The 24,759-nt window shown below is 43.4% G+C and overlaps 2 protein-coding genes across 3 annotated transcripts in view; one reads left to right on the forward strand and one right to left on the reverse strand.

Moving 5' to 3' along the window:
• The window catches only part of LOC110983391 (uncharacterized), a 102,635-nt gene that overhangs the window by 74,756 nt on the left and 3,120 nt on the right, over window positions 1-24,759 (forward strand). The window contains exons 2-3 of one of the 2 annotated variants that reach the window (XM_087144917.1): window positions 23,030-23,275; window positions 24,330-24,703. In XM_087144917.1, the coding sequence (XP_087001043.1) occupies window positions 24,337-24,703 (367 nt within the window). In that variant the 5' untranslated portion in view covers window positions 23,030-23,275; window positions 24,330-24,336. The remainder of the gene's footprint in view (window positions 1-23,029; window positions 23,276-24,329; window positions 24,704-24,759) is intronic. The other variant, XM_087144916.1, reaches the window with a different exon arrangement.
• LOC110983379 (metabotropic glutamate receptor-like) lies at window positions 11,725-14,897 on the reverse strand. Its single transcript, XM_087145111.1, has 2 exons — window positions 12,888-14,897; window positions 11,725-12,228 (listed from the first exon to the last, which is right to left on the reverse strand). The coding sequence occupies exons 1-2, from the start codon at window positions 14,895-14,897 to the stop codon at window positions 11,725-11,727; spliced, it is 2,514 nt and encodes an 837-aa protein (XP_087001237.1).

The raw sequence follows: 24,759 nt of genomic DNA on the forward strand, positions 1-24,759 counted from the left end.
GCTGTAATGGATATTACGCAAAATATCGAAAGTAGGCAGCAATGCGATGCTCAAAATACAATGCTTTTCAGCGTCTTCGTGAATCTTGATGCCGCGTTTTAATTCACTAAGCCTCACTTATAGGCCTTGGTTAACATTATTTCCTCGATCACTAACATTGAGCAACAAAAGGAACTTGCCTCACGGCTCTCGCTCACGGATTTGTTGGGCATTTGGATGATTAGATCCAGCATGTTTTATTGGGTAGTACATGTATTGCTGTGGATAAATTCAACCAAGAACATACCAGATGGAGAATCTGCATGCCAAGACATACTTCAAGACACCCACGGCTGCAAATATTCTATATAAAGCTTATCTGAATATAAATATTCCTCTGGGGTTTCTTCCCACCTTTATGACTGTAACTGCTTCTCATTGTATTCCCTTTTCAGTTTTCTTCAGGCTTACGAGCTACAGTGCCTAGGGCGCTTTTGAGGAATCCTTGGTGTCATTACCAGAAGTGATTGATAATAATTTCCAGTATTTCGACTGTTGCCTCTATTTCTGTGCGAAGTACTGGCATGCATTCGCTTACTTCCCCTCACAGCAACACTTACATTAACCAAATAGGTGTCAAACAGCACTAGCACAGTGCCAGTGCCTTATATTGAGTTCAATCTTTGGCCATGCAGCACTGCAGTAATTCGACAGCGGCGTGATACACGGAGACTTAAACGTTGTTTATTTGGTGCGAGGCAAACCGACGTAGAAACGGACCTGTCTTTAATTTATGTGAAAGCACGAAACAGATTAATGGAATACAACGCGCCCACTTTAAAAGAACCGATTAGTTACTGAATTTGCAATACCGGCCCCGGACGGTGCAGATTCTGTGCCTTCGTCCCGCTTTGTGTAATGTTATTCAATAAACGTTAAATCTTCTAATTCTATTTCCTCTGTGACTAATTTATGAAATATATTTCTTGAAAGGAAACATTTGGTTCACGGTTAGAGATCTCTATAAAAACAATTAACGATTGATTAGTGTATCGTATTTTGTTTCTGTTTGAGTCATTATGAAAGAAAGAATAACAGCGAAGTATTTAAAATTGTTTATACCTCACAAGTGGACAAAGAGGGGAAATGTTTAAAAAGGATGAGAAAAATAGAATGAAACATGGAAACAAAACAGTACTTTAAAAATGTGACCAAAAGAAAATAAGCCATTGTTTGTTTAAGAGAATCCGAAAAATTGTAGTTTACATGTACAGAACGGAGAGAGGGTGTTTCTCGTGTATAAAATAAAGAAATTACAAATCAGTAAACATGCATCTAAAGGATAGTTTCAGCATCTATGATGAAGGTTCAGGGAGAGTTTCATTTGTACATTTTGATTAAACGGGAATCCGTGTTAGAACAAAAAGTACTGTATTGATGCGTAATTATTTGATTGAGATAATAAAAATATACGTTCAAGTCAATACGTGGGACACACTTCCAGCGTATTTTTTATTGTAATCTCCCTTTCTGTTCTATACGCATCTTAATTTGCCGTATACCTTGAAGTTTTCCAATTTGAATGCTCAAAATGCTAACATGGTCGCCCATAGACGAAAACGAGAGTAAAATTCGGGATGAATGAGTCATTCCAGTCGCCCAGCGGGAAATCGAATGACGGTTATGCACTATGCAGTTTACGGAATTAGTAGGCCTACACTCAGCGTATCAGTATCGCTGCATACGATATTCACACAAGCTTAGGAAAAATCTTCTTCTGACCATTGATAACAGTCAATCTCAAGCTGTCTGCTCTGCCGTGGGCGCAGCACAGGAGCGGTATCATATTTCGCCTGTCAGTACTCTAATAGATCGTATACATGTGTCTGCCATTTTGAATTTAACGTGAAGTACAAACATCTCATCTTTGTAACATAAGTTAAAATAACAGTGAAAAAAGTTAAATACAAATTCGTGCCGTATTTTGTGTAAAATCTAGAAGTAACATACCTAAATGTTGTAAGCAATATTAAAACAAATGAAAGTGAAATTTAGAACCCAAAATAGTCTGGCACCACCCAAAGATCAGATCGCATTGCATATGACAGAGTCAGGGATCAAGATATACAAATGCCTTTTCCTGTGAATACGATACATTTCATTTGTCAATCGCCATCAGTACGGTGGCATTTTTTTACACTTCTGCTCAAGTAGACACTGCAACGATTCTTTAATTCGACTGAAATCAGGCATAAGTCTTAACTTGCACACCTCAAGAATATATCTGTTATAGTTAAAGCCAGTGTCTTATTCCACATCAGTGGAGAACACGGTATATCCACGTCAACGCGGGACATGAAAATTTCCAAATACATGAAACTCAGGAAACCTACGCCTAAGATAGTCAGCGCCCTTAATCAGAGTTCACCCCAGGGCCTTGTAAATGTCTTGTACAATTTACCCATAAACCTATACAAGTGATTTGTGTACGTGCATCATCCGTGTGAATACTCGCTATTATGTGCCCTTAGCATACTTCCTTGTTAGGACCCTCTTGTCTTTACGGACTTGAAGCTAAATGGTCGCCATAAACTTCATTGCTGCCACCAGTCTACTTTAAGCCCTACTTGTACCGCTGTGAAGATATACAGTATACATGCATACTGCTTCTTTTGGCATCGTATTTTTTCATTTCGTTTTGGCCTTGGAGAGACGAAAGCGCTGAAAAGAAAAGGGTTCTACTCGTGGGAATATCACTGCATTGAAAGACACGAGCATGTATGCGTTTACATGTTTTGAAATACATTTACACCCAACAGGAAGAGTAAGGCTCGTGCCTTTGATACTATTAATCCAATAAATGTGTTCGTACGACTGGCTGTGCTCGCATGTCACGCGTGTAAGTCTTGCAGGGTAAGATATAAAAACGCAAAGGCTGGTAAATTTCCAATGATGGTTACTTTCAGCATAAATAAATCAGTTCCCCAAGTCTCGCTGATAATAATATACCGGTACCAAATCGCTTGGGTAGGGTCCGGCTAAAGGTGATAAGAGCGGATGTTTGGGCCAATAGGGGCCACCCTCCCCCAAACGAGCAATTATTAACATAACGACAGAGGTGACAATTTTGGTTTGTTTCATTTCCCTCCCTTCAGAAACGTCGTGTAAAGAGCCCCAAATGTAGCCTTTAATCCTTAATTATGAAAAACCATGAGAGGTTACAAGAAAAACAATTCCACTTTTTTGCCCCCCCCCCCGAAATGTGAATCTACCATCCCCCGAGAATTAAGTTCAGGATCTGTTCTTGCAGAGCTACCGCAGATTGAGACAAGTTGTGACCATGTTTCCGCCTAAAATAAAATTGGGGACCTATCCCAGCAACAAATCATAAAGACAAATCTAGTTGGTGAAAACAGACGATCAAGAACATTTAACAGCAATGTGTTTCATAATCCAAATCAGTTATTTCATATGCTTTTCATTGTCTTCATGGGTTCATCGTGTAGTGAACTTGTAATGAGGTCTTTAGAATATTCGTCGAGATCACAAACACAACAGAAGATAAATGCCACGTCAAAGTCGTGTAAAGCGCATTACGTACAAGCTAACTTGATCTCGGGTATATCGCCGGCTTTCGCCAACTCTAGTATTCAGGGCAAAGGTCAGACACATTTGAAGTAAAGCTGAGAGAATTTTGGAGGCAAATCCCTTTCGCTGTGAGATAGTTTAACTTGAAGGTAGGCCCATTTCGCTCTTCTGTAAAGAGCTTCTGCATTTTAATGTGACGCATAGGCCATTTATCTTGTTTATGCGGTTCTGTGAGGAGTCGGTGTCAGTAACTATCATAACGATGGCGGCAACACTGCTTCGACCGTAATTCTCTATTATAATTTGTAGTTTGTTAGAACAATAACATTACCTTGCTCACTCCCCCGGTGAAATTAAGACTGATGAAATTCCACGTGGTGCACGCTGTTTCCTGTTATGTTATTGTTGAAACCAAAGGCTTGCGTCATAATTAAGGCATCGTAATGTTGTGTTCTGAAAGCGCTCGCTATTTGTTTTCTGTCCTGGGTATGACGTTTGTCCTGGGTTTGACGTTAAAAGGCAACCGGTAGTGAGGCCTCTATTTGAGAAGGGGCTGTTTTGGGGAAAGTGGAGTTACCCCTTAATTACCACTGCTCCCAGTTCCCCTTTGACCCAGAGGGGTAATATTTGTCTAGGGTGTCAGCTATGGCTCAATAGTGAAGTCAGTAACCGGCGAACTGAGCAGAGGAAACTGTGGGGCAGTTCAACGGTCAGGAAGGCGGTTTCTGTAAGCGTTGTGGAACTCCGAGAGCACGGCACCTGCCCCAAGGTGTCCTGGTCATCCACTGCGCCTTGTCACACCCCAGCTGTCGGAGCTCCTGCACTGCCGTTGGATCCTGGTGTGACACTGGACGAGACAGTGAGGTCGACGCTGCGCAACTCTTCCTCAATATCTGGTTCGTAAGTGACTTCTCACAAAGGCGGACGCGCCACGATTTGCAGGCTCTCATAGGATAATCGCTGAAGTTGCGCGTTAAGTTCCGGTTCTATGGTTCCATGTAAACAGCGATCAATGCATGTAACCCTATGTGCAGTGCACGTGTGCAGGGGGCGTGGTTTAAACAGAAGTGACCTCACATTTATGAACCGGATAATCCAAGTCACGCGCAAGTCACCTTCATCACGTTATTCTTCACCTTAAATCCTCTTGGAGGCTGTAGCTGCGGACCTGCACACAGGCGGCTCAAGCCTAACGATTTTCTCCTCGTTGTACTGAGGCAGCAACAGGACCTGGTGTCAGCTTGAGAGTCCAAGCAGCCCTCTTTAGGACAGCACTGCTTGCCCCTGCAGCATGGGGAGGGGCTAGAAAAGTTGCCCTAAACATTGCCTGCCTCCCCCTTTCCTGGCCAGCATACAGCGACTGGCGGGAATCCCACCCAAGGGGTCGCCACAAACGAAAGAAATTCAAAATGGCCCTCTTGACTGTTAGCGCGTGGAATGTGTGCACACTCCTTGACACTGCCAAAACAGACAGACCTCATAGGGGAATTGCGCTTGTCTGTCGTGAACTTGCCAGGTACGGCATTGATATTGCAGCGAAACCAGGATTTGCAGTGAAGGACAAAAGTGGCGCTGGTAACACCATCTTCTGGTGCGGACGTCCTGTAGGAGAGAGCAGAGAAGCAGGCGTCGGTTTTGCTGTGAAGAATGACCTGGTCATGAAGCTCACGTCTCTACCTCAGGGAGTCAACGACCGAATTATGACACTGAAACTGTCGATTGCTGGAGGCACATCAGCTACCTTTACCAGCGCTTATGCACCAACTTTGATCAATGCAGATGATACCAAAGCTAAATTCTATGAAGATCTCCGTGCCACCGTTAGTGCCACGCCAAAGAACGAGAAGCTCCTCTTCCTAGGAGACTTTAATGCGCGTGTGGGCACTGACCATGAGACTTGGGCTCCTGTTTTAGGGAAGCATGGCAGTGGCAAGTGCAACAGCAATGTTGTACTTTTGCTGCAGTTTTGTTTTGAACATCAGCTGCTTATCACGAACACAGTATATGGACTACCTACTAGAGGCAAGACATTTTGGATGCATTTCCGCTCACGCCAATGGCATCTTATTGATTACGTCAACACCACACTTCAATCCACACAGGACGTAAAGGTGACCAAAGCTTAAGATGTGTGTCAAAGTAAAGGACCCAAGGCAAGAAGACCCTGAAGCGCCCCAACACATACAAGCTGAAGAGTGGTGACACAGGTCATTTCCTGGCAAGAGAAGTGGAGGTGCACACCAAGGAAATCCACATCTCTGATGACGTTGAGGAAAGCTGGTCATCCTTTCGTCGAATCGTCTGTACCACTTCTTTGGAGACCATCGGCTGTCGACAGAAGAGGCATCAAGATTGGTTGGACGAAAATGACGCACAGATTTCGCACAGAAAAGCACCGTTTGCACAAGTTACACCTCAGCTTCAACACATGCTCCTATAAAGAAGCCCTCGCTTGCATCAGACACACTATTCAAAGGAAGCTCCGTGAGATGCAGAACAAGTGGCTGCAAGAGAAAGCAAAGGAGATCCAGCTGTATGCAGACACTCACAGGATGAAAGAGTTCTACAGTGCTGTGAAAGAGGTCTACGGTCCTAAATCATGCGGCTCATCTCCTGTCATCAACCGTCCTCACAAACAAGAGGAGTATTCTTAACAGATGGGCGAAGCACTTGGAGGCAGTCCTCAACCGACCATCTAAGGTCAACAAGGAGGCAATCGGTTGTCAACATCAGGTGCCAACCAATCAAGCGCTGGACGCACAACTCTCAATGCATGAGATGGAGAAGGTCATTGGTCAGCTCTCTAGTGGCAAGGCTCCTTTAGCAGATAGAATACCGCCCGAAATTCTCAAGTGCATAGGTCTACTGGCAAAGCAGAAACTTTTGCAGCTTTTTCAGACCACGTAGCTGCAAGTTCCCTACCCCAAGACTTCAAGGATACGTCTGTTATCCATCTGTACAAGAAGAGAGGCAACCGCCACATTTTGGACAACCACCGTGGCATCTCTCTGCTCTGCATTGCTCGTAATGTTTTTGCCAACCGCCTTATTTGCTATCTTGAAGAAGACCTCCTTTCAGTGTCACAGTGTGGCTTCTGTAAAGACAGAGGAACAGTCGACATGATATTCGTCGCAAGCTAACTCCAAGAAAAGTGCCAGGAACATAATATTAAGCTCTACTACACTTTTGTCGACTTGACTAAGGCCTTTCACGCGGCGAGCAGAGAAGGCCTGAGTGAAGACAACTTCACTCACAAGATTAGACAGTTCCATGATGGACTGCAAGCTCAGGTTTGCGACGGCAATGAGATATCTACCCCTTTCTCTGTAGGCAACAGAGTCAAACAAGGCTGTGTGCTTGCACCCACCTTTAATTTTTTTTTAGCCTTATGCAAAAAAAATATATACATCTTGAAGGCGGGGATGGAGTTAGCTGCCTGGGCCGACCGTGACCTGGACAAGGAGGAGACAGCGATAAATGACAGCGATGGTCTGGTGGTCTGAGTGGACTGAAAGAAAAAAAAAAACATCTTGAAGACGGGGATGGAGTTAGCTGCCTCGGCCGACCGTGACCTGGACAAGGAGGTGACAGTGATAAATGACAGCGATGGTCTGGTGGTCTGAGTGGACTGAAAACCATCATTGGTGTGATAATCTTATGCTGTGCTACAGCTGCCTTTTTAAAAATTAACTCCCCTTAAGCCACTTCTTCAAGTCAGAGTTTGCGGCAAATGACAATTTAGTTCAACTAGTAAGCAGGATTAGCAACGTAGGACTGTTATCCTGCACTCTTTCAAACTCATACATTCCTAATAAGTTACAGGACAGGATTCCGTCGTTTGATTTCAGTTTTATTCAGTCTCAATACAAGCACAGGGTTTGACATTGAAGTGGGTTTTGATAGTGCGTCGATAGATCGGTCTCTCCCTCTCAAGCAGCCTTCCCTTTAGAGTTGGACTGGTAGCTGCATTGACAAGGGAATGTGAACACGAAAATGGTGAATTACAGGAATTTAGTACCTTGCAATAATGTATTATATGAACTTTAACCTTCATTGATACAGGTACATAAACCTGAGACAAGCCAAGCATTAAATTAATTTCGGGTCGAAGAGATCAGTCTGGTTTGAAGCTCTTTAACTGAAAAAATAACTCCCAAACTAATTCATTTTAAGCCCTATATAAACCACTTTATATGCCCCATGATAATAGGAGTGTTTTTGCTTAACTCACCCCAGATTATGTTTTTGAACCCTGAAAAACCTGTTATTTTCTGCAGTTCTCTGGCATATGTGATTGCGAGCGATAGGATGGGCTTGCTGAAGCGCCGCGTAGGGCTGCATCGCGCACACAAACCATGCCCTCAGCCGTACATGAAGTGCATTCCTACCACATGAAAATGTGCGGTCGCAACACAACATTTGTCGAAAAATTTGTAACACCAGTACGCTTTTTTGTTTTATTGAAATTTTGATTTTGTTCCAGTATAAAATCTTTAATCGGCCCTTGTGGTGATTCCGCAAGTCATGGACAACAATCCCACCGTCATTAAGACAAAGTCCAAAATTGATTTGACGATACGCGACGTTAGAGGAACTTTATTGACACCTGTGCCAATGGGGCTGCTGCGTTGATAAACGATTTTATTTTCTTCAGTCCATAGCCATTTGTGACCAGTCGGCTTTCCTTTATACCACCTCACCCGACAAGTACGGTCCTGGCAAATAACGTCCTTTCCCCCTAACTATCCAACGTGTCGTAACGCCTCACTTGCTTGATTTCCCAGTGCCATATCTTCCTTTCTAGCGCCCTCTTGTGGCCAATGTGACTTTTGTTAAATTTTTTTTGTAGCTTGTAGCGACCCCTCTACAATGACAGGTGCATGAAATATGCATATAAATGAACTGGTTCGCGCCCACCTGCTGCACATTGTTATAGATAACAGAGGCCGCATTCTCACATTGCGCAATGGGAAGTTCTCTGAGAGGCAGATCGTTACTGTCGGTTGATTTTCAAATCCTCCTTGCTTGCAGCAACACGCATATTTGGAGTATCTGCCGATTCTAACTCCTAATAATGATTTGCATTTTCTTTCGGCAACTTGTACCTTGAATTGAACCCACTGTTGCCGGGAGGCCTTCGAGCCAATATATTGCTGGGCAGGAACGCAGACGATCCTTGGGTAGCAGATATATTTTGATTTAATTCCTCTTTAGTTTAATGAGTACTTTTATGCCATTAGAGTGAACATTTGAGTGTCAGGTAAATCTTTACTTCGCCACCATTTATTTTGAACATATTTGTAAGCCCCAGTAGGATTTTATGTCATTTCAGATCTGGCGTGGTGATGGAGTTCAGTTCATTCCTTTTGAAAATCGGTCATTTATAGATTATTTTACCCCTTTAATTACAAGTGCATTTACTTGTCACTTTTATAGCTTCATTCACTCGTTCATTACAAATTCATTTATAGATTTGGTTATTTGTTAATTGATTTGATCATTTATCAGTAAACAACTTAATGTCTTAACCATTTTGTTACTTTAATTTGTTCCTCTTTCAAACCATATTTGGAACTGTACGTTTAGAACTTTTCTCTTGTGTATAGTTCAGACAGTTATGAATCAGATGTATTTCATTTTGAACATCCACTTATATAGAACTATATAACTTTAATTTAACAAACACTTACGAACATAACTCAGTTTCTCACCCGACTCCTAGTTAAAGTGGTAACCGTTCGGTTGTGCGGCGAGTGGCTTTGGTTAGTTAAAATTTGGCCTGTGCCCTTTCCCCCTCGCCCGGTTACACATTTACTTCATCACAAATCTTGAATCCTATCCCGTAGCGCATTCTGACCTGTATCCACCGCCGCTTGTCCTTCTTGCCCCTGGCGTGGACTCTGAAATGGATAAATCGGTAGCAAAATCTGTGCCAGACGCTGGGGGGGGGACATGGATGGCTTTATGTAAAAATCTTTCCCGGCCCTGAAAATCCCAAAACGGATGGGGGGGTGGGGGTTGGACACCTCAGGACACTAGAGGGCGCTAATGTGCATACACCTGATAGTTAGTTAATGCCTTCGCTCGTCGCCCAGCGCCCTGTTAAGGGGCTGGTGGCTTTGCACTGTGATTGGCTACATTGTGCACGACTTGTGATCGCGAGGTTATCATTTCTTGTGAGCAAGCGTTATTCGACGTTTTTGGTTCACCAATGGCAGTAGCTTTGGGGGGGGGGTGTGAAAATACTGATGCCTAAACTCAAGAGTTGTGTTCCCATATAATTGGAGCAAAAAATAAGTTACGAAAAAATCCTGCAGCAGCTTTTTCAGGGAAAAAACACAAGCTAAGTGTCGCTGTATGATAAAAACATGGCCTTGGCCAATCATAGCGTGGTAATTTATATTCTCACGAAGTATCACTAATCCTGTGTCTTTTTTTCAATGTATTTCAAATCATTGGTTATCTTGATCAATTTGGGATGAACGAATAAAGTATAGTGAGAATATTTTCAGCATTGAGGCAGAAAACATATTGAATTGATAACCGCCGCTTAGGTAATGCATTCAGCGAGCTCGCACGACTGGCGGAAATTTACCCACAATACTGTAGGCGTCGTTGGCTGTGACCCGTCTTTACTAAATTCTGTGCAAGGCCATTGACCCTTCTCGGCGCCATGTTCGGGCGCTGGCCGACAAGTAAAGCTAATGTTTTTTCCCTGAAAAAGCTGCTGGGGGATTTTTTTCTTAACTTTTTTTTTCCGATTAAATGGGGACACAACTCTTGAGTTAAGGCATCAGTATTTTCACCCCCCCCTCGAGTTCTTCTGTTCAGCCGTTTTTCAACTGCCCTGGTGGCGCATGTCCAGATGTCATATGGTTCACATACAAAAGGTACATAGCGTATATAGGCGTCACCGTGTGTGTTTAATGTCATTTCTTTTCGATATAAAGGAGTTGTTAGTTGGGATTTTGTAACATAATCTCTTTTGTATGTGTGGTTTCGCTCCCTAGCAAATTGGTTCACCCAACAAGGGAGGTCTTTAATCCTCTTAGTTCTTTCGCGTATGGTGTGGGCTCTCCAATTCATTTCAAATTACTCAAGAAAGTCATTCATGGTTTATCCACCTGGAGCAGAGGCACCCTTCGCTGGTAGAAAAGAGCCATGTTGGTCAGGAGTGTTTATTTTGCTTTGCAACCGTATCGCGGGCATTTCATAGTTGTTTATGAACCAGCGAAGTTCCGTTCCGTATACCAGGCACGAAATGAGACCGAGGGGTAACCCCAACAAGTCCAATCCCTATACACACTCAAGCCTATCGACACTTAACACACCCCTAGCTGTCTGAAAAGAATTCCTGAGATACCAGTATAACAATGACCAATACAAAGGCGGGGGGTCCTCCCTGTACCATAGTTTGCTTAATATGTAGTTCCGACCAAAGGAGCTGCCATTGCTTAGAAAATTGCACCCTCTCTTGGTTCACCTCGATGCTCATTGTGGCTTGGGGGTCTACTTAGTAGCAGCATCCGCGTGTAGGACCGTTTTCCGCGTTGTGACTCAACCAAGCACGAGTCGTTAATACGCCAACCGTGGAAATGAAAAAAAAAATCCTAAACAAATGTACACGTCCTTCGTAGGACAAAATGGGAAAATTATGCGTGTTTACAAGTCATCTGGTGATACGTGGTGAAGCTTTGAAAGTGAAAGCGAGAGGGTGCAACATTAACGTACGAACTTTTGAATGAGTGCATCATTGGCTAAAATGCAAGGAAAAGTAGCAAGCTGTGAGAAAATGTTCTATATTAGAGAGTCCTGAGAGCAATTTGGGTAATTGAAAAAAAAGTTGCACCGAACCTCTTGCCCGGACTCCCGGCTTCCAATTCTGAGCAATTGGGATGCAATCAGGTCCTACATTTTTAAAGGGGTGGTCTGCTTTGGGTACAAATTTCTCAAATTTTCATTTGTCAACCCACTAAAAATTGAAAGGAAAATGAAAAAGGACATGTCAAACATCATTTTGCTGTCTAGCTTGGACACCTGTGAGAGTTGTGAGTATTTCTAAAATAATTGTGAAATTAAAGGATTTATCATTGGTGTCCATGGGAATTTACTTACAAGGGTGCATCCTGATGAAATGTACTCATTTGATTAGGTGCCTTAGTTAACTGTTGGTAGGGTACTAGTTTGCTGTATGCCAGACCGAGCTGCTGATGTTGCTGACCCAGTGTCAGCTGGAGCGACTGCGGAGCTCCTCCACTCGCAAAGTTGGACGTCCACCTGGAAGCGAATGGCGTATAGTTTGGGCAGGTAGACGCAGAGCAGGGTCAAGACGGCATTGAGCAGTATGGCCACGCACAGTGTCGAAACCTTCTGCAGAACAGTAGTGGCCGTGATGTAGACGGGGACGGCCGCCATGCCGAAGACCAGCGTAGAGTACACGCTGATAGCGATGAACTTGGACTCGTTGTAGTTGCTGGGCACCCTGCGAGCCTTGAAAGCGTAGTAACAGCAGGCCAAGACCAAGAGGAGATTGAACAGGGCGGACACCAACGATCCGAAGCCAAACGCGCAGTAAGCCTCGATGTACCCGGTCGGAGGACTAAAATACAACTTGGCCGGTGCTGTTGGACTAATTAATGTCCCGGCAGTGCAAATCACGACCTGGAAAAATTGATGAATAAGACTTAATTGAATTCACAGTTTAAACGTTGGGATGTCATTTCATTTATAACAAAAAACTCAAGTTGCACTTTTGTCACGAGCTGAGTAAGTTTTATAATCCACCTAGAGCAGAAACACCCCCTCATTGGTTGAAAAGAGCAATGATGGTCGAGAGTGTTCATCTTGTAGGTAGCGAGGCGACCGTAACGCATGCACTTCATAGTCGTTCGTGAACCAGTGCAGTTCAGACCCGACCATGGAGCCTCCGTTGCAAAGAAAATTTCACCAACTCCAGCTCCATGCTCATAATGTCAGCTTTTATTTCGTCGATTTATTTTGACATTAAATTTTCACAAACTGAAGTTTTGGGCCGGGCTTTTTGCACTGTTATGTTCGTTATGTTTTTAAGAAATGGATGGCTTGTCTCCAGCAAAATGATTCGCTAATGCTTATTGACGTATAAATGAATACACGTATTACGCAAAAACGCAACTGTAAGTTTTTTTAACAACAATTTCGATTTTAAAATTAAAATTTGCAAACTAGGGGCTAATTATATATGGAACGTTTTCTAATTTTTAAAACCTGCCTTGTTCGTTAATCTCTTTTTAATTTGCTTGGTGTGGTTCTCGCCCAATTTGTGGAAAAGTCATACTTACCATAAACAGAGACACAGAAATCGCCAAAATTAGCTGAGGTCGAGGACCGATAAAGCGAGGACGCTTGTTGGACTTCTTCCCAGCGTCGAAGATCCTATAGATGCGGTTGACCTTCAGCAGAGCTGGGGCATACGTCAGAGTGAAGCACAAGGTGGTGATGATCTCAGACACACGGCATGACGCGTCAGTCACCTGAGCGAGCAGTGGAAAGGGAGCGAGGAAGGCCAGCGTGAGCCCCAAGATGTTGATGCTGCTCAGTTCACGACTGGCAGCTTTGATCAACACGTGTCCTCGGTAGTAGTAGATTCCGAACGCTGCCAGAAGGGACAGGACTAGTCCAAAGGCGGACAGGATCAGGATGGCAACAACCGTGGGCTCGCTCCAGCTGGGTGGGGTCGGTACAATGGGTTGACAAACTTTGAAATTCTCGTCTGGCCACTCGTCCATGGGACATGGCCTGCACTTGTTGTCAATGACAATGGCTTCATCTGGACATCGTTGACAACCAAAGCAGCATTTTTCCTCCAGAGGCACCTCTATGAAACCACTTTGACAGTCCTCCCGACAAATTGAGACCGGTTTGCCTCTTGTCTCAGGCCACCTCACAGCGCTCACATTCAGTTCAAGTGGATCTGCGGCTGAGGCGCTCCATCGCCCGACTTCAACGGCTCTGACCGTGCCGTCAACAATCTGAAAGTTCAGTATTTTGTAATTCCCGCTTGGATCGCCATTGCTGTCAAAACTGTAGTTCCCGGCCAGCCCTTTGAATCGTACATTACGTAAGTACTGCAGCAAATCTTGTCCAATAAATTTTTTAATTGGCAAATTACAGTTGGTACTATTGTTACAGCGATCGTGCAACATGTTATGGAGAGCATACGAGAAGGCGTAGACAGCATCAACCACGAAATTGTCATTTGTATCAATGCGGATTGGGCACTCGTTTAGGTTGGAGCAATTGTGTTCCGCCTTCCACTCAACTAACCATGGGGTGCTAGATTCTACAATTTGTATAAACCGGTTGTAATCGAATCCAGCAATGCGCGTATAACGTAGCTGGACAAAGAGGCTACCTTGTAAAAGGGAAACCTTAACACCTTGTCTCTTTAGTGAATTAGGCAATGCCCAGGCGTCACTACCTACAAAGGTCAACTGAGACAGGAGTCCACCGTCGGACATTGTCGTCAAGACTTCACTTGCTGTTTGGCTATCCATAAACATAACAACGACTTTCGCTTTGGGGAAGCTCGAAAGCCTACCGACAGCGTCGAGGAGCTCAGTGGCTTTTGCTTGGTAGCGTACTGCAATGGAAAACGCCACGCATATGCCATACTTTTCGGCGAGGTCCAGCAAGCTTTGGGCTCCGTGAATTCCGTAGGTGTTCAGCTGAAAATACAGGCCAATGTATTTCCATTGGAATTGCAAAAGTATGTCGGCGATGGCTGAGGCCTGGAGGCTGTCCGGGGGAACAGTGCGAAGGAAATACGGAAACCGGCGCTTGTCGCTCAGCTCGTTGCTCGTCGCGAACGGGGAGATGACAGGGACCCGATACAAGCTAGCAGCTTGAGCTGTGGGAATGGTGGTTGCGCTCGTTTGCGTCCCTATGATGCACAGCAGACTGCCGTTGTCTGGTGGGCTGATCTTTGGGAACTGGACGTCCTCCTGGGGTCTCTCCGACGTGCTAGCCAGACTGAATGCGGTCCACAGCGACAGAGTCTCTGAGTAACAGTTGTCGCGAATGTCGTAACCGATCGTGACATTTGGCAAGAGATCCTCCCGGTCGTTGATCTGCTCGATGGCAAACATCACAATGGCGCTCAATTCCATCCCCCAGCTGTACAGTCCTGCACTGCACGGTGCTCCGGAGGACCAGCGGTGAATCGGAAAGCTAGCCCCAAGGATAACATCCCCTGGTCTGGTCACGCTGGCGTGCGCTGCGTTTGGGATGGTGCCTGTAAACGCTATCTTCGCGGCCGCCACAAGTAACATCAGCACCACACACAGAGCCATGCTCAAACTCTTAAATTTCATCTCCAGCAACAACAACCTGGAAAAATTGCACCTAAAAACTTGCCTACCACCCAACCGATTCGCCCGCGTCATTATGTATCTGTAATCGTCCCTCTTGCTTCAGAAGATTGCATCCTGAAATGCAGCGCGTACCAATGTAGTCCAGATCGGTTTCTATCAGATGCAGTTTAGGGGTGTCACGTTTCGCGCAGTATTGTGTGCAACTGCGAAGAGCAGCCCAGATCTTTGTTAATTGTATACACCATCTGAAGGATCGTGACTGTACGGAACGTGCAAAGTGTTGGATCTTAATCACCACACTGCTTTTTTTTTGCGAGAGCCACTTCGCATCTGATATTTCTGGCTCGAACAGTCACAAAATCTACCACAAAGCTGTTTAGTCAAGCCCGAGTGTGCAATTTACCATGGCGTCCGTGCGTGACCACAACAACGAAAGAAATTGACTTCGTGCTGTACTCCACAGTTAAAATGTTTACCATTATAGTCACACTGTTAGAGTCCATGCTCATAGTGAACGGAGCCCTGCTGATTTCCTTCGACCTTTTGAGAAAGAACTCACTGGGCTACATTAATGTGTAAGTCACGACTTTAGAATGTTTTCTGCCCAAGCGCACAAATAGGCGGCGCACTGCTCGACACCCTGAAAACGACAATGTAAATGTTTATTTGAAACTCCCACACTCGTGAAATCCACCAGGCGGACAAGTCTAGTTCCATGATGACCAACCAATCCTCCTTTATTTGTTGCAAAGAGGCAGACCCATCCCAAGTTTTCGAAGACGACCCTGAAAGTCGTATTTTCGCAAGGGTGCACAATGGAGATACGACACTTGCCTTATAGGCATTACACTCGAAGCTGATTTTTTTTTTACCAACTTCAAGAAATGAAATGAAATGCATTTTAGAGATGAATCAAATTATAAATTGAACTACATAACACAGTTTTCTAAACGAGAAGCTTAAGGACAGAACAAGGCAGATGGTACTTGAAAGAGAGATGCCTTTATGTTTCTAATAGCAACTGTATCCCGTAGCACCGACCGTTTGCACAGCTGTTATCGCCATAGTAACAGTTCTCAAGTTTACTAAAGTATGTGTTCTCGTAGCAGGATTTATACATTATGCCCGTTTGGGTGCATGTGCGTGGACAAAAATGACAAGTCCAGACAATGTGTAAGCTTGATTATACTGGGCCAGGGTTGGCTGTGGAAGATCCAACAAGCATGATCGGCATGGTTTGTCGAAAGTCTCAGGAAGACTTCTTGCCTGATTTACAGTATAAAGTTACCACATAGTTACGGACAATTAGACATTTCTCGCTCAGCTGAGTAGTTGCACCATCAAGAGTGAAAATCACTAAAATGTGAAGAGTCAATGCATTTTTGGTGTGTTTGAAAGTGCGGTAACCTTTGTCATCAAAATCAGGAACTGAAATCTTGATTTTACGAGCGCAAAGAACTGGCTGTATTTAAGGATGCAATGGTGTTCTTTCTGTATTGAATTCAGATATTGAAAGCACGCCGCAAAGCGATGCTGAAAACGCATACACAGTCAGTCGAAAATAAAACTTTTCGGCCACTTCTTGAATCTTGACGCTGCGTTTCAGTTCATGAAGTTTTTACTTAGTGGGCCGTGGTTTACATCATTCCTTTGAAAATGAAAAGGAAGCTGTCCCAAGGCGCTCGCTCTGGAATCCGTCGTTCATTTTGATGATTAAATCCAGCAACTTCTATTGGGCAGTATTGCCGTGGATGAATTCAACTAGGAACATGTTGTAGGTGGAGAAACTGCGTGCTAGAGGGGGAGGGGTTGATACCGTTGCGTACACCATGCGTAGGGGGGGGGTGGGTCAGGCCAGTGTGTACCACACGCAAACCGGAAATTTGTCTCTAATGAATCTTCGTCATATCAAGACACTTTCTCATTAAAAAAAATACCAGAATCAGGGTTTTTTTGCGTCAAAAAACCAATCAATTTATGGTTTTATACATCTTTTTTGAGATGCCAAGAAACTATATTTTCCAGGGCCGTATAAAAACCTGTCATTGCTTCTGTCATTTATGATTTCAGAATTTGGAAGCTCGACGTGCGAATAACAGTGCCACAGTAGATGTACAATGTACTGTGACATTTAATGATGCTTAACGAAGATCCACTTTTAGAATAACATTTATTTTATAAAAAACGATTGTGTCCGGCATGTACCGTATGCTTCTCTGGTTAACGACCGCGTTCCACTGTAAACCCTTTTCAATTTGTTCATGGAGCTCTGTGTAACGATTTATCAACAGCGACGCATCCAGCTTTTGGTGTGCGGGTGGGGAAAAATTCAAAAGTGAATGCGGCTTCGGGCTCATTCAACATGATATTTGAAGAGAAAACATACCAAAAGCCTTACTTACGGTCTCGACATCCTTGCTTTTATTTCGCGGGGTTGTTTTTTTAACGGGTTTTGGTGCAAATAAGTGATAAATAAATATACCGATTACTTTCCTACTCACCTAAGAAGTATAATTAAAACAAAAATCCGTCGGGGGGGGGGGGAAGTTAACTCCTGCTTCCCCCGCTGGATACACCACTGCTTATTAATATTGTTTCAGGCTTTTATTTAGGTAAAATACTGGCTTCATTTCGTAAAGCAATTTGCGCATTCAGTTTTATCTCCACTAATTAGTACTTGCTTATTTTGGTCACTTTTTCTCGAATTACATTTTGTAAATCTCTCGGCAGACTTATTGTAGCCAGGGGGTTCGCTTGCACTGTTTCTGTGCATACTTTGTTTTCTCCTGTATTTCGAGTTGTACCTCCGCACATTCGCGGATTTCAACTCTGTTGTACTTATGTTGTCAGGGAAACATTTAAAAGTTATCAACAGTCACTAAAGGCAGACAAAGAATATGATTTCACACTCCTTGGTTATCAGCGAAGAGAGACGATTTAATCACAAACACTTGATTGGTCGAAGAAGCACTAGTAAGGATTTTGACAAGCATTAATGATATGTGCATGAACTATTGAAAAGATTGTAGGAACTGCTGAAAAAGTGCTTTCAACCTGCTTATTGGGCTTAACTGTTGGCAAGGGTCCAATTACTGCGGGGAGGCTTATCATCAGACAATGAAGCTGGTTCTCGGTTTTGATTTGTTAAATATTTGTTAAATTATTGTTAAAGATATAACCATGATTTTACTCGTATTTTCAGTATACCTGTATTGCCGTGCGAAATACTGGCATGCATTTGCTTACTTGCTGTCACAGCAACACTTACATTAACCAAACAGGTATCAAACAGCACTAGCACAGGGCCAGTGCCTTAGATTAAGTTCAATCTTTGGTCGTGCAGCACTAATTCGACGGCGACGTGATACACGAAGGCCTAAGCGTTGTTTATTTGGTGGGAGACGAGCCGACGTACGTACAAATTGACCTGCCTTCACGGAAAAGCACGAGACAGATAAATGCAAGGCGGTGCTGACTCATTTAGAATTGAGAAGACAGTTAATGACTTTGCAACCCTATCACAGGACGGTGCAGGAGTTGAGCCTTTGTCCGAAAAATATTTGCTATCACTTGAAATAATGAAAAAAGTTGTTTCAGTCCTATTTATTATCAGATGATCGTATAATAGATGCATACAAACACACAGCATCAGCAGGGCTACATGCAGTACACAGCCGAACTCGCCAATCGTTTTCGTCGTATCTTTTCTGACGCTAAGAACAATCTCGTCCTGCATGCTTTGCCAATAGCACATCACAGGAACGGTATCCATTTTTCGCCTTTTAGCATGTGCCAGCCATCTTGAATTGAAAGTTGTTTGAAAGTTTTCATTTTGGGGAAAAATCAGTGACAGAATAAAAGGTCAAAACAAATTAGTGGCATTGTTTTAAAGAATGATATAATTCTAAAATTTTGATAAATTATATATCTAAATACCAGTGATGTAGTCGAGTACTTTTTGAGAACCAAGTTCTCTACCAAATATTTAACTAGTTAGGAGGAAACAAAGCTGAAGTATATTGGCATTTGATGGTACATGCATAAAGGTAAGATTATAAAGCAACATGATGACTTCAGACCATCTCTGTTTGATTAAAATTAACTTTTTAAGAGAAAAGTACTCGGAGCGTACTCGGCCGAGTACTTTCCGAGTACTTTTCTCCTTAAAACTTAAATTTTGCACAACTGGGAGTGTCTGAATTTTAACATTTATTTTGTAATCTTACCTTTGCACATTTACCATCAAATGCCTGTGCACTCTGGCTTTATTCCCTCTTACCCAGTTCAGTATTTTGCGGAGAACGTTGTTACTCGGAAAGTACTCGACTACATCACTGCTAAATACTTAAAACAACATTCAAAAATGAAAGTGAGGGTTGGAATTCCAAATAGTCTGGCACCACCTCATAGAGCAAATCACATTGAATGACATTCAGGGAACAAGATATAAAAATGGCTTTCCTGTGAATACGGTCTATTTCATTTCTTGACCACCATCAGTACTCTGTCATTTGTTTGTGTTTCAACTTCTTCTCGATTAGACGGTGCAAAGATTCTTTTATTCGACTGACGTCTGGCGTTAGTTTTAACTTGTACCTTAAGAATATACATCTCATCGTTTATTTCCATCAGTGGAGAGTTCACATCAACACGGGATACACAAACTCGGGAAACCTGCTCCTAAGATAGCCTTACCTTTAGGGCCTGCACTAAGTAAACGTCTCGTATACCTTGCCCATAAACCTATACAGGTAATTTGTAGAACGTGCGTCAACCGTCTGCACGCTCGCTATGTACCCTTTACAAATTCCTTAATTAAAGCCCCTTTTCTGTAGGTCTGAACTTTTTGTAAATTCGGCTAAATAGTCGTCCGCCTTAAACCTCACTTGCCGCGATCCGTTGTCTGTTTATATACTTCAAGCTATAATACGGGCGTTTTGAGATATTTTGAAATGCATTTATACCGCAACGAGGAAGGGTAGAGTGGGGTACGTGTGCTTATGATGCTACTAATCCAACAAATGTGTTCGAAAGGCTGTACTCAAGTCACGCACATAAGTCTTGCAGAGTAATACGCGAAAACACAAACTCTGGTAAGTTTTCAATAAAGGTTACTTTCATCGTAAATAAAACAGTCCCCGAGTCTCACTGATAATAGTCTCCGTGGTAGCGTCTGGCGAAAGGTACAGATGGACAAGTGTGAGTGTGCAGGCGTGGAATACATAGTGGGGACGTCTGCACAAAAGAAATCCACATAATGTAGGGTATGATGACGTTGTGTGGACTCACACATGTCCACATAGTGTTTTCCCCTCTGAAAAACAGTTTCAGAGGCATTTTGGGGTCAAGGTTATCAGTGGCAAACTGACGAGGAACAGTCCAGGAAATCATCATCAAAATCCAGCTCGAAGGAGTTATCCTAGTTTGAGAAAAAAAGGAGCATTTTCCTCAAGTTTCCTTAACTACAGGAGAACAAAGGAATGTCCACATTTTTTAAAGCAGGTAAGTGTGAGTGTGTGTGTGTGGCGGGTGCTCGCGGGTCATCCCCCAAAACGAGCAATTTTTTCTATAACGAAAAGGTGAAAATTTGGGTCAGTTTTATTTCCCTCCCTTCAGACACTCCACTTGTAAAGAGCCCCCCAAAAGTAGTTTGAAATCCCTCAGAAAAGCCCCCCCTTAACAACTTCCCCCAACGAAAACTTAATTTAGGATCTGTTCTTTTGTATATTTTTACATCAGATTTTGAGAGGCTATGGAAATTTTTAGGCCTGTGTAGGGAGGTTCCAAGTGATGAAATTAGGAATACAATTTTGTGATTTTGTAAATACCCATTTTAAGATTTTCCATATAGTTATACTTCCTTTGATTTTTTTAGATTACCTCTGGTAACAAATTTGTACACATTGTGCCAATTTTTACTACTGCAGTGCCGTCTCTGCAGCAGATACCAAAACACCCACTGGAGGTCACACACAACAAACGAACTTCAACTCATTTGAATTTTGTACATGTAGTTCGTGATGGTTTTAAATTTTAAATATGGTATATTGTCTGGGATTTTATATTATTAAGATCATTCATTAAGACATCTGCACTAGTAAGCAGGAAGTCGTGGGTTAGAGTCCCACCCGAGTAAGCTTGTGAGGTTTTTTTCGCAAGCTCTCGGACAAGCACTGAGCATACAGTGCTTATTAATATACGTTGAGTAAGGGCAAACCCGTTATATAATACATCTTGAAAAAAGATCATTCATCATTTTCCCAATTTTCTGTCCGAAATTCCTGTAGTCAAATATCCAAGCCCTACTCACTGAGTTGAATTGTTTATCGGACATGTATTGTATGTGTTATAAATTGTTTATCCCTTGGAAGGTGTGGGCTAGGGGAGCGTTCCAGTAAATCGTTGGATTTCTGCGCGTGCTCATTAATATTTTATGATGGGGTTTTTACAATAAGAAATGTCATAATCAGTAAGGATCATATAAATATTTCCATAAATCCCGAATTTGGGACTGTCAGTTTCAAGTTCAGAGTATTTTGTTTACAAAAAGCCCCAAATTGCGGGCCTATTTTGGATAGAGGCGGGCGGCAACATTCAGAGCTGAGCGCATAGGTTTACTGTTTTAGGGGGATCTTTGGGGAAAGGCAAAAAAAAAATTGTGGCGAACCTCCATAAAATGGAAACGAAACGTGATCTTCTGGCCATAATCTTGAATTTCCAGTAAAAAAAAAAACCAGAGGCCGACCTCTTCGAGAGAGCCAACAGGCGGCGCCATTTCAGTTTGATTTTGTACTGTATTTTATGTGCGCGTATTTGGTGTAGTACAACCCGAGGCTGCACGGGAGTGCCTGCCCAATTTCCTCAGATAACTGTTTCCATTTTTTTTAAAAATTTGCATTGTTTTATTTCGCCACTTAATGTAATATTTAATACTGTTAATTACCCTCATTTAATCCGCTTGTGATTATAGAGTAGTTTGATGGCAGATTTGAGGAGATGAAGATTTTTTAAAGGTGGCATTTTGAAGTCGATAGAGGGAGTACTGCGGTGAAGGGCCGCAGGATTTTGTGGCCCGTGTATCGGTAGCCTAGATACATGTACATGTGACGTGGCTGCGTGCTGCCTGCACAGTGAAGAATAAATTGTGTATTACACCGGTCTTGATGTTTTCTTGGCAGCGAGGAAAAATTCAACAGGAAATGGATAATTGTTTTAGTTGTCAACTATTTTTCTTTCTGCTGAAATGGATGTCTCGGTAGGTCATAGACTGTAGGTTATTTTGTGCATTCAGGAGCATTTGAGTGCATGTGGTGAATGGTAGTGTGGTCAGCCAGCGGCCGGGGTTGGCCCGGACACTTGTGTTTCTTCCTCGATGCCCAATTGCACTCTGCCAACATTAACATACTGAAGTCACATTTTCCACAGGCCGGGTCTCTGACCCCAAACAATAAATCTGCAGTATCGCAGTTTTCACAACCCACCAATCCCCCTGCTCTCCGACCTCACCCCGAACCTGCGTGCCTCCTTCCTAGCGCCGTGGAGCAAAGTCTTTCCACCAGGCACAACCCCTCCCCCCGCTGCAAGACAGCCAACCCCTCCACACCTGAAAGAAGTCACCTGTGATAACAACTGTAAAACTAAAGAGAAATCTGTCTGGGGAAGTTAGATGATCAAAAGATATTCAATGGCAATGTGTTACAGAATTCAAATCAGTTACTCCGTGTGCAGTTTTGTTGTGGACCTGAAAGGGGCACAAATTCTATTTTTCATAATGGCTTCGCATCTCATTTGCAGTTGGTTTGCTTGTAGAGAAAGCTTATCCAATATGAACTTATCCAATCATGTTATGTTTTCATACTTATGCCTTGAAGCAGCATAAGCCATCATGTAAGTCCTTCCCCTGTCTTGGCTCCCTCATATTTCATTTCAACAATAACCAAGTTTAAAATAAAATGAATTTGACCCAGTGTCATTTGGATATTTGTCCCTTGACCCAAGATGAGTTTGGCACATCGTGGCATTGATTTCAGAGGGGGTCGTATACAGATTCCAGATTTTGCCCGAAGCTGTTAGTAACGAGTGATTTCGTCTCGCCTCCGAATTTTTGCCAGGACGACAAACGACGACAGAGGAATTAACCCAATGCCACATCATTGTTGTGTAACGAGAATTACGTAACAGGCTTATTCGGTCTCGGAGACGTCGGCGGCTTTCGCCTCCTCTATTATTCATGGCACAGGTGAGGCACATCTTCATCTTTGTAGATTAGAATCTTCCTGAGGCTTCGCCAAAACTTGAAGCTGAGTGATCCTGGGAGGTGAAACTTTTTCGCTGCAGAAACATAATTTTGCTCGAAGGTAGGCCCACTTCAATCTTTTATAATGAGCTACTGAAATGTGTAATACAACGCATGGACTTATCTTGTTTACGCGGTTATATGAGGGAACGGTATGTGTACATGTAATAATGGCGGCAACTCTGCTTATACTGTATTTCGAAGATTCAGGTGATGTCGTTGGGTTTTTGAGAGGAGCAAAAGTAGTATGCTTCTAAATCGATTTGTTTAAGGCGTCCAAGATTAAACGTGCTGTAACAATAATGTCTCTATTTCACTGATTTTATTCAAAATAAATTATGGGTGACATCCGAACTCCGTTGCCGGGAAATTTAGGGTTATCGTGTATGAAAGTTTCAAAATTCAAAGGATGAAACATTGATGGGGAGTGGTCGTATGACTGAACCTCGGTCGAAAAGTGACGGAGAAGTGCAATGAACTCTTATGCAAGCCACTTACAAGCTGTTTCTGTCGTTATTGGGGAGCCACTCATGGTCATTCCTCGTGTATGAAATGATGCCCCTTTATGAGATGTTTTCTCTTCCCAAATCAGCGTTAATGATACATGTTTCTTACGTGGCGTCCAACATGCGTGGATAATGAAGTTCATCGGGGCGAGGTGTCTAGTTCACATCCCGCTAGACGAGTCCGTTTTGCATGAACCGTTGCTTCACCGCCCGTTCAAAATGACGACTGTCTTGCCAAAGTGCTGGAACAGGGCAGAGTTGGAAATGACACGAAGTTACATACCGAAGAGGATGGGCGGTGGGAAAAGCAAACTTTTTTTGTATTTTAATAAATGGTACCATTGATTGAAGTCAACTCCCTGGAATCAAGACGGCAATGGATTGTTGTGGCAGTCCTTATTTGTGTACATAATTATGTAGTATTACGTTGTATTCTTATAAATTTGTATTTCATTAGAACAATGCCACCACTTTGCCAACTCCCTTGGTTAAATTAAGACTGATGAAACTCCAGGTGCTGGACGCTGTCTCCTTTTGAGGTTTGTGTCGTTATGAAGATCTCTTAATGCTGTGTTCTGTAAGTGTCCGCTATTTGTTTTCCGGCAATAGAGTAGACATGATAACATCAAAACTGCTTGTCGCCCTCCTTGTGGCCGCAGTTGCCTCGCTATCGAGCGCCCTCACCGACGAACAGATCGTCAGCTTCATGACCACGGCCTCTGTCGAGACCAACACAGGTCAGACGGGGATGGTGAGCATCGTCACGGCCGACAGGATGCACACCATCACCAGCAACGGGGTGCCGGACCACCCGACCCCCGAGTACCCGAACCAGGGGAACCCCAACGACATCGTAGTGCAGGCGCACCAATGGACGGTGCCGGTCAACCCCACCGTGGCCACCTCCACTACGGAGCTCCCGCTGGGGCCTATCGGTGTGGCCATCAACGGGATTCCGTTCTTCAACCCTTACACGGCCAAAGGTAGCGTAAGAATAAGAGCCTTGGGGTAACCATTTGCGGGAGAAAACACTCATTAT

This window comes from Acanthaster planci, linkage group LG13, assembly GCF_054643075.1.
Source record: "Acanthaster planci isolate LZ-2023a linkage group LG13, COTS_SCS, whole genome shotgun sequence".
Taxonomy (NCBI): Eukaryota; Metazoa; Echinodermata; class Asteroidea; order Valvatida; family Acanthasteridae; genus Acanthaster; species Acanthaster planci.